Source organism: Lactuca sativa, chromosome 7 (assembly GCF_002870075.4).
Source record: "Lactuca sativa cultivar Salinas chromosome 7, Lsat_Salinas_v11, whole genome shotgun sequence".
Classification (NCBI taxonomy): Eukaryota; Viridiplantae; Streptophyta; class Magnoliopsida; order Asterales; family Asteraceae; genus Lactuca; species Lactuca sativa.
Genome location: NC_056629.2, coordinates 54,712,585 through 54,729,197, shown reverse-complemented (window position 1 = coordinate 54,729,197; position 16,613 = coordinate 54,712,585). Strand labels below are relative to the sequence as shown.

General features: G+C 38.7%; 1 protein-coding gene and 1 pseudogene across 1 annotated transcript; one reads left to right on the top strand and one right to left on the bottom strand.

The window, feature by feature from the left end:
* Nucleotides 1-7,813: 7,813 nt before the first annotated feature.
* LOC111883935 (F-box/LRR-repeat protein At4g29420-like) lies at nucleotides 7,814-9,263 on the top strand (annotated as a pseudogene).
* A 1,151-nt stretch (nucleotides 9,264-10,414) lies between these two features.
* On the bottom strand, nucleotides 10,415-13,531 carry LOC111883909 (uncharacterized). The gene is made up of 6 exons (XM_023880239.3): nucleotides 13,047-13,531; nucleotides 12,240-12,743; nucleotides 11,963-12,160; nucleotides 11,814-11,861; nucleotides 11,284-11,714; nucleotides 10,415-11,181 (listed from the first exon to the last, which is right to left on the bottom strand). The coding sequence occupies exons 1-6, from the start codon at nucleotides 13,498-13,500 to the stop codon at nucleotides 10,549-10,551; spliced, it is 2,268 nt and encodes a 755-aa protein (XP_023736007.1). The 5' UTR covers nucleotides 13,501-13,531; the 3' UTR covers nucleotides 10,415-10,548.
* Between the last annotated feature and the right edge of the window lie 3,082 nt (nucleotides 13,532-16,613).

The window sequence follows — 16,613 nt, the reverse complement described above, 5'->3', positions numbered from 1 at the left end:
TCCATCAGGGAGGGAGATCCCATTTCTAGTTTCTGCCATCAGGGGACAGGAGTGAACCGGGCATCCTGTCTTCAAGAGAGACCTTTGGATGATTGGATAGTTGAGGAAGTTTCGCGAGCCATTCGCGAGGATCTGCCCGACATGGTCGTGAGGATCACTGATAGATTGATCGAGAGGCTCCAGGATCAGACAGCTGTTGCCCAGTCGGCGGGCAGGGAATCGGAAAGGAAGAGGAAAGCGGATGAGACTCATGTAGCCTCAGGTTCGGGAAAGAGGCCCAAGGGTTCGGATTTGAGGGCGAGGAACTATCAGAGCCGCAGTCGATGTGGGAAGTGCGGAAGGACGCACATGGGTGTGTGTAGGCGTAGAAGTGGTGTCGATGCTGGGTGTTTCAAGTGCGGCCAGATTGGTCATTTTAGCAGAGACTGTGTTGTTACCATCGCCCAGGGACTTGATCCGATGTGTTTCCATTGCAGTTAGAGGGGCCACAAGAAGGCCCACTGTCCGAGTTTGTATCCAGCAGGGCAGGTGCCAGCTCCTGCCCTTGGGACTTCAAGTACCGCCAGCAGTTGTCGAGGCTGGGCAAGGGTGCCTACGGCTCAAAGCCGAGTTTTCCGGTAGATTTCAGCAGGGATTCGAGCAGCACTGAATAATGAAGGTACGTAACTTTTGTTTTTCTGTCAGCTTATGTCATGATTATATTGTTATGGTTCTGCATCAATTTGTGGTATAAGTGTTGTATTTTAGTGTGGCTTGCTTGTGATTATGTTATATGCCATTTGCATACCTCGGATAATTGGTTGGTAGTTAGGGGATGTGCTCTTATGGAGAAGGTTTCGGAGGATGCAGTAACTGTAGCATGGTTGAGAGAGATTTGGTTCGTTTCGCTAGTTCGGAGTGGTTAGTGATTGGGATGGATTGGTTAAATTCCTACCTGGCGGGCTTGGGTTCCCCAGTAGATGTTCCGGAGTGGTAGTGAAGATCAGGATCTCTTTTGAGTGTGAAGCAGCATGGGGTAAGCAGGATCGAAGTGGGGGAGAACCCTCCGGGGATACATGGATAAGAGTCTCGTAGACTCAGAATGAGTGCGCGGCCTCTGAGAAGAAATGGTAGTAGCACAGTGATGGATGGATTGAGAAGTTCAGAATTGGGAGTTCGAGAACTTTTCCCAGCAGTTAGTTCATGTAATCGAGATGGTTAGAAGCTGGTTGGGAATCCAGGATTGGAGGACCACCTGTCGGACGCATGAGAGTCGGAATGAAGATCCTGAGAACGGGTAACAAGAGATGTTTTCGTATTAGTAGCCAGTGTCTGAGGCAGCATGCAGGTTGCGTAGATTCAGGAGTTGGGAGGTTGGAAACTTCCCAACAATAGCTTCTTGTATCCGGATTAGTAGACGGTTGGTTTGGGAACCAAGCCGAAGAATTCCTCGACGAAGCGCTAAGAATATCAAGGATATAAGATGTTAAGGTTGATACAGTATTCGAAGACTAAGGGCTGTTTTTTTAGAAATCGGGATGAGGAATCACTAGCAGGACTAGGGATAGTCAGGATGTTCTCGAGATAGTAGTAGTGTTGTAAGTCTGCGGGGGTAGCCGTAGCATTCACTAGCAGTCAGATAGCAGTAGTAGTGTTGTAAGTCTGCGGGGGTAGCCGTAGCATTCACTAGCAGTCAGATAGCAGTAGTAGTGTTGTAAGTCTGCGGGGGTAGCCGTAGCATTCACTAGCAGTCAGATGGCAATAGTAGTGTTGTAAGTCTGCGGGGGTAGCCGTAGCATTCACTAGCAGTCAGATAGTAGTAGTGGTGTTGTAAGTCTGCGGGGGTAGCCGTAGCATCCACTAGCAGCCAGATAGTATTAGAGAGTTGTAAGTCCGCGAGCGTAGTCGCAGCCTTTTATCAGATTGGTAGGTAGCATGAGTGTGTGTTAGACGCGGGAAAGCAGTTGTACCCACCAGTTCGGGTGCAGCAGTGAGGATATGGGAATCCACGGGTTAGATTTCGGATTTCCCAAATGGATCAGTTATGGCTAAGTCAGCAATTTGGGCTATAGATCGTCACATCAGTTATGAGATCAGAGTAGCAGTGGACCGTTGGGGTTCGGGTATGTTGCGGGCTACCGTCAGTCTGGGAGCCATCATGTTGTTAGTCGTGGAATTGATGATGTCAGGATGTGACGTATGGACCCGATCGGTTGGATCGGAAGGTTGCTAAAGCCACAATGACAAGATAACTAGTGGAAACTAGTCCTAGAGGAAGATTTCGTTCAGAAGTCGTGGAAGCGACTAAGTGAGGAGTCCCTTGACTCCACAGTTGGGTTGGAGCTCAGTGTTTCAGCCAGTTCAGTGTTTCAGGCAGCTCAGTGTTTCAGCCAGTTCAGTGTGTCAGGCAACTCAGTGTTTCAGGCAGCTCTGTGTTTCAGCCAGTTCAGTGTTTCAGGCAACTCAGTGTTTCAACCAGTTCAGTGTTTCAGGCAGCTCAGTGTTTCAGCCAGTTCAGTGTGTCAGGCAGCTCAGTGTTTCAGGCAGCTCAATGTTTCAGTCAGTTCAGTGTTTCAGGCAACTCAGTGTTTCAGCCAGTTCCGTGTTTCAGGCCGTTCAGCGTTTCAGTCGGTACAGCGTTTCAGGCAGTTTAGTGTTTCAGGCATGTTTAGTATTGTATGTAGTTCAGTGTTTGGAAGGTTTCAGGGTTTTGGGTCAGTATTGTATTTGCGTTGGAATGCAAGTGCTGACGATATAGTTGGTTGATTTGGAAATGGCAAGTCCCTCTCAGCAGGATCAGTTGAGCCTTTTGCCGAGTATAAGTGATCTGTAAGGATAGCTAGGCAGATAGCTTTTCATTCAGGAGGGAAGGCTCGAGTTAGTAGGAGATGAGTAATCAGGTGGGATAAAAGCAAGCTGGTTCCAGCAGCATCGTTTCAGTATGAGCGGCAGAATGGATAGAAAAGTTATAGATAGTCGAAGTATCTTCAGGAGTCGCTGGAAGAGACTAGGAGTTTGCGATGAAGTGTAGTGACCGGTGGGAGTCCGGTAACTCAGATATCGGGAGATTGGTTAGACCAGAGTAGTCTCAGTGCATCCGGTAGGCGGATGGGAGGCAGCAGGATTTTCAGTCGGAAGAAGTAACGTTGAGGAAATTATGGAAAAGAGAAGGATTCAGTATGTTCCAACGGTAATGATCGGCATGGTGAGTGGCTGGAGTGACGGACAAAAGGGTGTTAGATTTTCCAGACAGAGAATTGGAGGCAATTCGCAGGCAGTTGATCATAGCAAACTTCGAGGACGAAGTTTAGTTTAAGTGGGGGAGAGTTGTAACACCCCAAAGTTTGGAAAGCCAAGAAAAGAAAGAAAACCTCAAGTTTAGGGAGACTCGGCGAGTCCATGGAGGGACTCGGCGAGTCCGAGCGGGATCCGGGTTGTGGTGGAAGCGACCGACTCGGTGAGTCGGCCAAGGAGACTCGACGAGTTGGGTCTGATCGAGGAAAACCCTAAATTCGGGACTTGGAGCCTATTTAAGCGTCTCATTCTCTTTCCTAGGGTTCCTTTACTGCCTCTCTACCCCAGAACACCAAACCCTAGCCGCCATATCCGTTTTTGAGCTAGATCTTGCCTTGAAGACTGCACTAAAGCTTGGAGGAGGAAGAAAGACCTTGGAGGTGCAAGAAGGGACTGTAGATCTGGGATTGTGGAGTCATTTCAGACCAATTGGAGGTAATAAGCTGTTGCTTGGACTCCCTTTGCATCTAGATCTATTCTTATGTGTGAGTTTTGGTCATTGTTGGTATGATATGTAACCAATTCGAGTTGGAGGTTTAGATCTGAGGTTGCTACCTCAGATCCATGTTGGTTTTGGTCTTGAATCCCCTAAAGTATCAGCCCTTGGTATATTGAAGAAGCATGTTTGCCATAAACCCTAGTTTAGTGTGTTTTGAGCATAGATCTCTCAATCTACACGTAAAGTTTGCCACTTTACGTGGGGAATAGGCCCTAGAAGTATGGATCTATGAGTTGGAAGTTCTGTTTGGCTCGAAAAGCCACTGCATGGATTGAGGACTGGATAGACTCGGCGAGTCCTTTGAGTGGACTCGGCGAGTAGCTTGAAGATGAGGAGGAACTCGACGAGTAGGATGAACAGCTCGTCGAGTCGGTTGAAGTTAGGCATGGACTCGGCGAGTTGGACGAGCAACTCGACGAGTTGGTTGAAGATTGTCTTGGACTCGGCGAGTCTGTTCTTGGACTCGGCGAGTCAGATCGCGAAACCCTAAACCCTTTGAGTTGAGACTCGAATCAGTGAGTCGGGTGGTGACCCAGCGAGTTGGGCAGGACAGGACTTGGAACTAGTTGGACTCGGCGAGTCATGGACTGACTCGGCGAGTCGGGTCACGAATAAGAAAGACCCTGAGCTTATGAACTCGGCGAGTCTTTAGGAAGACTCGGCGAGTCTTTAGGAAGACTCGGCGAGTAGGGTTGACCTGGAAGGTTGACTTTGACCAGAGTTGACTTAGTTGACTGTCAGACTAAGTGTTATATGTATATTGATAGCTCGGAGAGCTAGAGGAGCAGCGGTTCAGGGGATTGTCGAGTAGCAACCAGAGGTTTATCAGCAGGGCTCAGCAGTTCAGGTGAGTTTCCTTCCAGTAGGAACGGGTCTAAGGCCACAATGCCGGCCCGTTTAGCTAGCAGTAGTTTCGGATGTTGATCTGATACAGTAGTTAGTATGTTTGATGCCTTCGTGGCTCAAACAGGATTTACGTGTTATGTGTTCCGGGCTACGGTCCGATGTAGTATGCAGTATATGTGAGTTTATGCCAGCTGATATGTTATGATATGCTGTGTTCAGTTAGCTTCGGATTTCGGTCCGATGGAGGGGACAAGGTCCCAGACAGTTAGCTTCGGACTTCGGTCCGATGGAGGGGACAAGGTCCCAGACAGTTAGCTTCGGACTTCGGTCCGATGGAGGGGACAAGGTGCCAGACAGTTAGCTTCGGACTTCGGTCCGATGGAGGGGGCAAGGCTCCAGTCAGTTAGCTTCGGACTTCGGTCCGATGTCAGCTTCGGACTTCGGTCCGATGGAGGGGGCAAGGCCCCAGTCAGTTAGCTTCGGACTTCGGTCCGATGTCAGCTTCGGACATCGGTTCGATGTAGGGGGCAAGGCCCCGTTAGTCCGGACTTCGGTCCGATGCAGTGGGCAAGGCCCAATATGTTCTTTATATGTTTTTGTGCGATATGTGGTAGATTGGGGGAGCTCACTAAGCTTCGTGCTTACGGTTTTCAGTTTTGGTTTCAGGTACTCGGTTTTCAAAAGAGGAGCTCGGGAAGATTGCAGAGCACACACCATAGTCAGTTAGCCTGGGAGTGTTTGACTCTGATAATGCTATTATGTTTTGAATTTAATACTCAAAAGTTATGTTTGACTTATGATACGTTGTTTATAAATCCATTTTTAGTAATGTTTTAAAAGAAATTTTTAGTCGTGATTTTTGGGTCGTTTCAAGCAGACCCAACTCACCGAGTAGATCGTAGCTATCCGTCTCGTACCAGGAGTCTTAACTTATCTTCTGGAATATTCTCATGTACTCGCCGAGTAGGCTCGTGTACTCGCTGAGTAGGTAAGCTTTTGTTCCTCATTCTTTATTCTTTGGTCTCTAATTGCTTCCCCTTGTTCCCTTTCACTCCCAAGCATGTTTTTTGGACTGAAAACAAAATTTAAACAATATGAAGTACCTTTTGTCCATATTATACACATAATTAGTTAAAAATAAATAAAAATGTATGCTAAATGATTAACTAATTTTGCACATATCAATATCTTAATGGGGGTTGGAGTTGAATTGGAGTTTGATCTAGTGTAAACAAAAATGTTAAAATTGTGATGGCCTTTTATATTGCATTTGAATAGTATGTATGTATGTCACTGTATTCGTGTCTCCTTCCTATTTTAATCAACCTGATACAGTCGCATCATATGGTGTAATTTTAATTAATTATCCCGAGGTTATTGATGACAAGACTTGGTGTTGGGTTTATGTCTATAGAATCATGTTTCTCTCTTCCTCCATATTCCTCTTTTATTATTACTTGAAATTGGCATTTTGTGTATGCATATTAGGCCTACCAAACACATACTTAGTTTTATAGTTATACTCTAATTCGAGACCTAGCATACTATTCTATTAATTAAATTTAGAATTGAATTATGTAGGTTCTTTCCTTAAGATGGAAATGGATGCCAACAAATCTGTAACTTTCTACCTTTCAAAAGTTTATAACATGGTATATGTTATAATTATTTAAATTACATCAAATATAAAATTTAATTCATATGAATAATTTGTAACTTATGTTCCATAAAACTGTTTTTACCATTTAAAATAAAAGCCAATTTTCATGTGTACATATCCATTATTATTTATTATCATATTCAGTTTTATGTTTAGATGGTTTTTAATGTTCTTTCTTTGAATAACACTTTTATTTAAAATAATAATTATTTATCAATTTCTTTTAGTTAATATACAAAACTTATATCTTATAATTTAATAAAATTTTATCTTATACATTAAAAAAGTAAAGTTATATTGTTATTTCTTTAATTTCTATTTCTAAATAAAACTTATATCTTAAAATTTAATTATTTTACCTGTGATTTCAGGGGTTGGTTATAACTAGGGATAAGATTTAGAACCGGAAAACCGGACTGAAACTAGAATCGGACTGGAACCGGAACTGTTAGATCCGGTTCCGGTTCCGGGTTTAAAAATTAGCTTTATCCGGGTTCCGGGTAATCCGGGTTTGGGTCCATCGGGTCTGGGTAAACCGGGTCTAAAAATCGAAACCGGTTTTTGGAACCGGAACCACTTTTAGGGCCGGAACCGGTTTTTTGTGAAACGTTTAAAAGATGGATATCTCATTCGTTTCAACTCCGATTGACATACGGTTTTTTCCAACATGTAGTTTAGAGTTTGTACATGATTTTAGACTATAAATTTGCCATATTTAGTTTTATATTCATTGCCTTACAGTCCCCCAAAATTGATATATCAAAGCTAGAAGTTTTAATTTTTTAGTTTTTTTATATTCGGTGAAAGTTTTAAAACATGCATATCTAATTCGTTTGAAGTTGGATTGACGTGTGGTTTTTTCCAACTTGTAGTTTACAGTTTGTACATGATTTTAGACTATAATTTTGTAATTTTTGGTTTAACATTCAATGATTTACAGTCCTCCGAAGTCGGGATATCAAAACCTAAAATTTTCAACTTTTCAGCTATTTGTTTTTGTACTTTGTATTATGTGAAAATGTTAACACATGCATATCACATTCATTTAAAGTCAGATTGACATGCGGTTTTTTCCAGAGTTTATTTTAGAGTTTGTACATGATTTTAGACTATAATTTTGTTAATTTTGGTTTTATATTCAATGAGTTACAATCCCCTAAAGTCGGGATATCAATATGAAAATTTTGAAAGTTCAACCCACTAAGTAGTAAGTAATTACAAAAAAACTTCCGGTTTTTCGGTTCTAAACCCACTTTATCCGGTTCCAACTTACCCACTTTGATGTTTCTGGGTTTTTCGGTTCTAGACCCACTTTACCCGGAACCGAACCGGAACCGGTTCCTATATACCGGTCTGGTTCCCGTTTCTACAAAATCCCGTTAACCGGTTCTGAGTTTTCCAGGTTCGGGTCCGGGTCCATTCGGTCCGGGTTTGGACCCATTTTCAACCCTAGTTGTAACAATGTTGTAAAATAAAGAGGTACAGGTATTTCAACCCGTTTTGTTTTCTCTTTTCTTGTGTATCTCATTCGTTCCATGGACAAACTACCCGAAGGTATAGCCTCTATATAATGAGTCGACTCAACGACTCGGCCGACGTATATAGCTCGCTGCCGAGTGCCGACTAGCTTGGAAGGATTTCGATACAGTCTCTCCAGAACTTCAATCAATCAATCTTCAATACTCATTGGAAAGCTACATCAAATCAAGGTCTAAGTTATCGAATTCTTCTAGTTCGTCCCAATCTGTTACTCCTTCCAAGACAATTTTCCTCAATCTTGTATCGAATTTGAGGGTTGTCGATTCGGTGTGTATAGGCACCGAGAAACCGCTCCGAAATGTGTCGTACGACGTCGTTGAGGATGAGGACGATGATCTGTACCTCACCCATGGAGATTTAGTTAAAGAGGGGCTACCTAGGGTTTGCGGAAGGTTGAAATCGCTTTCTGACTTTTTGATTCAATCTTGTTGGCGTCGATCGTACCTGTTGCCTCTAGTTTCTGCATATTGTAAGTTCGTAATATATGCAAGAATTCTAATTCATGTTCTCTACGATCTGACATTAGGAAGCTCATATACCTTTATATGTTCTTAATTTCACCTGGTGTTTCTTTTCAACCATAGATGATTGATAGTTAATCAACGCACTCAATTTTCATGATGCAGGTCATAATCTTCTTGAATTAGAGGCGAAGAACGCATGGCTATCAGTAGAAAACATGAACCCAATGCCAATGCTAACAACTTTAGCGCTTGAATTTATAAGATTAGATGATGAAGACCTGAACATGTTGAACAAATCCTTCTCAAATCTTCAAATTCTTAACTTGGTAGGTGTAGGAGGAGTACTTAAACTCCCGAAAATCCATCTCCACAACCTGAAAACCTGTCACTGGGCTGTATTAAATGCCCCATCATCTTTAACCCTAATCACACCCACTCTCATCACACTAAGACTCGAATGCATAAAACCCACTTCACTTTACATCGAAGCTCCAATGTTATCTCACCTCCATCTTGCCCTTGATCATGCTGACTCATTTACAATCAAAAAGTTCCTGAATTCAAAAACCCTTTGGCTCGAGTCTTAATACATCCTATCCTTACTCTTAAAATTCCCAATTACAAAAACAGTTGAAAATCTAACAGTTATTTCAAGAAAATGGGAGAGAGGGGCAGTTGGGTTTTCCAAATTTACCCTTGAGAAGGTGTTCATGATTTTCCGGAATGTGAATTCTTTATGTATTAAGTCAGTTGGGTTGAAAACGTTTTGTGCATATTTCTTGTTGGTTGACCCTTTGTTGACTTTTTTGTCGGTGCTTCTGTGTTGGATCAATGTGTGGGGTTGTTTTCTTGGATAACCAATGGGTAGTTTTGCAATAATCAGTTCATGGTTTCTGGAACATATAAAATGATTTATTACTTGTCTTTATGTCATATTTAGATAATTATGTTGTAATTTGTAAATATGATCATATGTTTGATATTTGGTTTTATTTAGGACTTTTATGTCTTTTGGGCAAATGGAAAATTGAGGGTAAGGTGTTGTTTGTTTTTTTTAAATCAAAATGTCTACAGTCTACGGACCACATCTGCAAGCCTCTGTGGCAGAAGAGGTGGACCAAATGTCTGCGGTCTGCAATAAGAAGACTGTTTGTTTTTAACGTCTGCAGGATGTTAAAATAAACTGATTTTTTAAACTTAATTTCATATCATAAACATTAAAAATACATTTTTAACAAAAAAAGAAAGAAAAAAAGAAACTGCACGGTGGCCCATGTTTTTTTTTGGTTTATGTTAAAATGAGGTCTGAAGACCTTTGAAGACAGTGGCCCATGTCTGCGCCAGGAAGAACTCGCGCAGACGTTTTCTGATCTGCGCACTTCCAAAAAACAAACAATCTGCGAGGGCATATGTCTACGCGTTGTCTGCGCGGCGCAGACAAAAGTGGTTGCGCAGATCTTCACACAAAAAACAAACAGCCCCTAAGTCTTTATCCCCACATGGTTCAACTTTTTTGGATGAGACAAGCAGTTGCATATTTTTTGTTCCATTGATATGGTTGTTTTTTTTTTCTTTTTACTTAATCAACTTAATGTTGTTTATTTCTACTTAATTTAGGTAGAATGGCCTAATTTGTTCCATTGAGTTGATGGGGTTCTTTCATTTCTATTTAATTGATAAACATTTTTTTGGGAAATTGTTATTTACTGAAGAGTTAAAGTCACTTTCTATCATTTTTAAGGATAAGTATCATAGTAAAAAGGGTCAAAGATTTATTTTAAAAAGTACAATGTTTTTTTTTTTTTGAGAAGGTATTAATATGGAATTTTTTGAGGGAGATGCCATAGGGTTAAGCGACTTCATAGATGAAGTTGTAAGTTGTAAAACAATGTAAAGTTAGAAATCATTTAAAAAGATCTTAAATCAGTTTTTGATTTGAATTTTTTATTTTCCCATTTAACTATTGGAAGAGAGAAGCATGGATAACTAGAAAAACAATAGATTGATCGTGAGGGTTTGTAAGGCTGGATACCTGCAACATTGCAACATGGGAGAATCATATGAGAAGCATAAACTATGGATATTGATCATTTCATTGCTACTGTTGTGAGTAAAAGTTGGGTAGAAAACGTATACTAGCAACATTAAGCCTTAAGAAGCAATTATATGAGATAATTAGATTATATTCCAAGAATTAGCTAATATTACAATGCATTCCACTGACTTCCACTATCAATTCGATCTCTAATTTCCCAATATTTTATATATCAAATCAACATTTCTCCATCCAAACGATAATCCCTTATGTTCTTACCAAAAATACTAAGACCATATGTGGTACTTATCAAGTCTAGGACGAGAGGAAACTGCAAGGTCACAAACGAAGTAATTGGTAGGCATGTCAACACAGCTATAGGAATAAGAATCCTTGAGTTCCTATGGCCAAACACAAGGTACAATGTTGCACCAAATGCTACTATCATAGCTGTGGTTGAGATGAACAAGGTAGCCAAACCAATTATCAACTTTGTAGGCAACTTGAAGAGAAAGTCTTGTTCAGCAAAACGTGCAGTGAGGATCGACAAAAACATTAACAATGAAGTAACAGATGTGAATAATGATATGGCATCTGATATTGCAAACACTGTGAAGGCGGTGTTGTTGTTAAAAATTGGTATCCCCTTGTTCTGATCGCTTCCTCCTGGCACTGTAATTGCTGCTGCAAAGACAATGGTGATGATTAATGCGGCTGTGATCGTGTAGGACTCTGCAGTGGACTTCATCCATTTTTCTCCTTCAATCACTAACTCCTTGTGTTCTCTAGTAAATACCGTTTGTGGTGTTTCGTTGAAAGAGTTCCTTTGTATTACACTTAGAGGACAGATGAATCTTTCCACTTCCTACAAGATTACAATATATTAATTGTTACACATGCTTGATAAATACTTATGGCAGGTCTTTTAATATCAGGTATGTCAATTTTGAATCATCGAGATTCATACCTTAAACCACTGCAGTTCACGTTGTATTTGTAAAGCTGCTCCTGATATAAGATTAAGTTTGTTGTTAGGTGCCAATCTTGCAGCTAGATGCAACAGGTTATTCCCATAAGAATCTCTAACTGTTCGATATATATTCCTATGTTCGCTCATCTGAAAAAGTAGGTTGTAAACCTTTTCTGAGCGATTTATCACAGCATACTGGATAATGTTGTGGCCATCTTCGTTAGCACTCCAAATTGCATGTGGGAAGTGAGACACAATTACTTCTACAACTTGGTATGCATTTTGTCTAGTGGCTTCCAGAATCGGATTTGTGTAATAGTGATGGTAAGAGCTCGAGTTGTTATTTTCCTTTATCAACCCAGATACATTCGACAACAGAACCATAGCATCTTTGTGAATTTGAAATCTCCTTTTAGTGATTTGAGACACTGCAACATAGACCCAAATGAGCATATCAATTAAAGTAGACCTTTTTTTTTCTCTTCTGTTTTTAGTAATACAATGACAGTACTTGTTGATCATCTTACCTAACATCCAAGGGATAATCAGGAAAAGCATAATGATGATAGTAGTCACTGCATTACAAGATAGAATGTTTGTTAGAATGATGGGATTAATTATAGAATGTGCAACCAACTACTTAAAAGTTTTAAGAAAATATAAACTCATGACCTACCGTAAAGGAAAGGGTTGATTATGAACTTGGAAGCCCATGGAGTACATCTCTCGGTTATTTTATGCCAAAGGGATCCGTATAAATACAGAAAACCTTTATATTTTTCAAATACATTAAGTGGCAAATTTTGAGCTATAGCCATCAACACAGCATCACTATTCAATGTTTTGTAATGCTCCAACAAATCTATAGCAAAGCCTAGATATATATTCCAAAATCAGCCATATCAATTAAGTAAGTTTTTCACTACTGGAATTTGAGTCCATTTGATACTTACGGAAATCTTTAGAGGAAATAACTGTAACTAGAAGGCCATCACCAGTTGTGCCAGAAAACAGAGCATCCTTCTGTGTATCAGTATTGATGTGTTGCAGCAGATGTCGGGCTGTCTCTGTATGCATATTAGAAAGAGCCAAGGCTAGTGGTGTCTGACCTTCATTGTCTTCTGCCAACAACTCTGGGTTTCTTGCCACCAAGATCTTTGCAGCTTCAGTATTGCCAATAATGGCAGCGACATGAAGCAGTGTACTTCCATCTGAATTTGTCACATCTGTAAGTTGTGTGTTCTCCGGTATCTTTTCCAATAATATCTCTAAGAATTCCCGCTTCTTGGAAGTACCGACTGCTACATGGAGGGCGGTGTTGCCATTATTTGTGATTTTGTCTATCACTGTAACCCTTCCCCCATTTAATGTATATTCAACCCAATCCCAATATCCTCGTTGAATATTATTGTACAAGCTGTGGAGATCCCCTGCTAAGTCTTCATCTTGTAGTGTATCTATATTTGCATAATTTTGTTATCAAGGTAAAAAACTACAAGATACAAAATATGTTCACTGATGTGATCTAATCTAATCTAATTTAAACATTAGGGATTTTAATCGTAAGATGAAAAAAAACACCTTGTTTATATATATATATATATATATATATATATATATATATATATATATATATATATATATATATATATATATATATATATATATATATATATATATATATATATATATATATTACTTTATCTAAATCATCAACCCAAATAAACAATTCATAGATTAGAAAACAAGAGAGATTGTACCTGCACCAACAGGAGGCGCAACAACTGGAGGTAGTTTTGGAAAAACAGGAGCATACACTTTCTGCAGTTCATCCCAAACATCTTTTGCACTGAAATCTTCTTGATGGCGTTTTCCTCCTGTGAGACGATTCACAATATACACAAGTGTTTCTTTAGAGAGGGAACCAAGAATCCAACCCTTCACCAGGGCATCTGATCTTCTCCACAGCCTATATTCACTACTACTGTTTTCAGGGCTTACGAGTGTTCCATCAATGATACCAAGCATACCATGACTCTCTAAGAGACATATCATCTGTGTTTTCCAAACACCATACTCACCCCTTCCACTCAACTTCAAGGTAAGAAAACTGTGGGTATTATAAACATGTGATGGGTATGGGTATGGGTATGTGTTTTCTTCTCCAACTTCTAGTGTGACATGTGGATTAGAGCTTGAGCTTGAGCTTGCCATCTTTGTATTTTTTTTTTCCTTTCTTCAGTCATCCATCTCTTAGATACTTAAATAGAAACATGGAGTGGATTTGTGGTGCCCACAAAAGCCACTTTAGGATTGAATCCTCCCCAAGTAATTCCCTCAGATAATAAATTAAAGTTGCTAGCAGAAAATAAAATAATTGCAAAAGTTATTTACTAAACGATTTTACTATTAAAATTATTTATCAAAATATAATACAAGTACCGTGAAGGTTACTTATTTATTACAAAATAAAAATAAAGAACAAGTGAAACCCATCTTTGCATATGCTTCCGTTCCATTTTCATCACCGGTTTGTCTTCTTAGTCCTTCATACGTTCATAGGCAAAGGCAATCATATCATGAATTCTTTATAGAGTAAGGAACATATTTTATTGTTTGGTTGACTTGAGTTCTTACACATATATAAGGTGCAGATCAGATCAGTCTTTGTATGAACTTGTGAATTGATTGTTAAAAAAGCATAGACTATTTCAATCGGTCATAGTTCTTTTGTAGATTTTTTTTAAACAGTAAATCTAATCTAATCCTAAACTATTCCTAATTTCACCAATGCTCCTGACGAAATTTGAACCCTCAACCTCAAAGGGAAGACAACACCTGATACCGTTGAGCTAGAAGCCGTTTGGTTTTTGTTGATTGTTTAAATGGACAAAATTAGACACTAGATCAACCGAAAAGAACAAATTTAGATACACTTTCATCTACTTAATAGGAATTATATTTCTTATGTAATATTGGCCAGTTATTAGTTATTTATCTCAAATATCATTTATTGGCATCTTTGTAAGTAACTGTGCATTTTTTATGGCATTTTGACTCGCTTTCACCATGTTACACACAAGGTTGGATATTGCATCACAACACATACTCATACACCAAACTATATATAAGAACTGTTTCGGTATTAACCTGTGGCTAAAGATTGATAGGAATCAGTCCTATCTTAGAGAAAAAAAAATTGATAGCAAACTATACATAAGAACAGTTTCAGCAACAAACTTTTGGGATGAAACTGTAGTGCCAACATAAAGTGATTTTAAGTTTTAAAATAGGAGAGAAGCATTAATTTCTTGAAATTAGACTTATCACTCTCCCTTCATGGACACTAGTTCTTATGTGTTTTATATTTAAAAAATAAACTTTAATTGTACATGGAGTACCATTAAAGTTTAATTTATACCAACTTGATATCCTTTTTTTTCATTATCTGGTGTTCATACAGAATCATCATTGCAAACTACTAGCCTGGTGTTGATACAGCATCAGTACTTGCCTGCTGGTATAAATACTAACTATTAACTTTTTTTTTTTTTTCTGTCGATATTCCTACCATCTTACATATCTTAAAAGAAAGATGTAGCTGATTTGTGGTGCCCACAAAAGCCACTTAAAGATTGCATCCTCCCCAAGCAATTGCCGCATTGTTCTAAAAGAAGTAATCCCCACATATAATAAAAGTTTCAAGCAAAGAATAAAATCTTAATTTGGTTGACTGAGATTTAATTTATTGTGGAGTAGTGAGTACATATTTGATCTTATATGTAGTAGTAATATAATTCAAGAAGATTAGGACCAGCATCGATGAAAAAAATTTAACTCTGTTATATTCGTAAAAACCCCTGAATTATTTTCTGTTCTGTAAAAAGACACATGTAATTTTTCCTATCTATTCTATCCAAATGTCGAGTAGTAAGCCCCAACAGCTATTTTTTGAATTTTAAACCAACTTTAAAACAATAATTAAGAAATAGCAAATAGCAATGTACCCTTAAAACAATAAGCATGAATTAGGAACACAGTTTTAAACATCCAAGTTGTCCGCTTTTCTTGCTTAGTGTTTAAAAGTTGGTGTAAAATTTCTGTTCAAAATGTACCCGTTGAGAAACAAGAGCTTTATTTCCATCACACTTGGGACTCCTATGCATTTAAAAAGAAAAAATTAATCAGGAAATTTTAGTTAGGACTTTGGAAACAAGATCATGTAATGCAATCACCCATTTCATCATGGAATGGAATGGAATAAAGATGTTGCCAACCAAACTGTAACCTTGGAGTTGATCACTTGATTTAAAAACAGGATTACAGGAACTTTCAGTTGATTACAGAACAGAAACAAAATTACAAACAACATAAATTATCAAAACTCCAAACCAGAAAAGTTACATTTTTTGCAAGAAATTGATACATCGAACTATACATAAGAACAGTTTCAGCAACAAACTTTTGGGATAAAACGGTAGTTCCAATATAACTTTTGGGTTAGTGATTTTAAGTTTTAAAATAGGGGAGAAGCATTAATTTCTTGTAATTAGACTTATCACCCTCCCTTCATGGACACTAGTTCTTATGTGTTTTATATTTAAAAATAATCTTTAATTGTACATGGAGTACCATTAAAGTTTGGTTTATACCAACTTCATATCTTTTTTTTTTCATTGTCTGGTGTTCCAATAGTTTCATCATTGCAAACTACTAGCCTGGTGTTGATACAGCATCAGTACTTGCCTGCTGGTATAAATACTAACTCTTAACCTTTTTTTGTTTCGGTGAATATTCCTATCCTACCATCTTCTTACACATCTTAAAAAGAAAGATGTAGCTGATTTGTGGTACCCACAAAATCCACTTAAAGATTGCATCCTGCCCAAGTTAACCCCACATTGTTCTAAAAGAAGTAATCACCACACATAATAAAAGTTTCAAGCGAAGAATATTTAATTACAAAAGTTACTTACCAAATGATTTTACTATGAAATGCAGAAATGTGTTTATTAGATTACATATAAGTACCCGGAGCCTCAACTTATTATTACCAAATAAAATAAAAGAACAAGTGAACCCATATACACTTTGTATATGTGTTATCTGTATGTAGGTCAAGCTTTCACCACTTAGAAATTTCAAATAAAATCGAATATTGGTGTGTTGACACAGGTCAAAAAGAATTAAATTTTAATTTGGTTGACTGAAATTTTAATTATTGTGGAGTTGTAAATGCATATTTAATCATATATGCAGTAGGAATATGCTTCAAGAAGATTAAGACCTGCATCAATGAAAAATATTTAACTCTGTTATATTGGTAA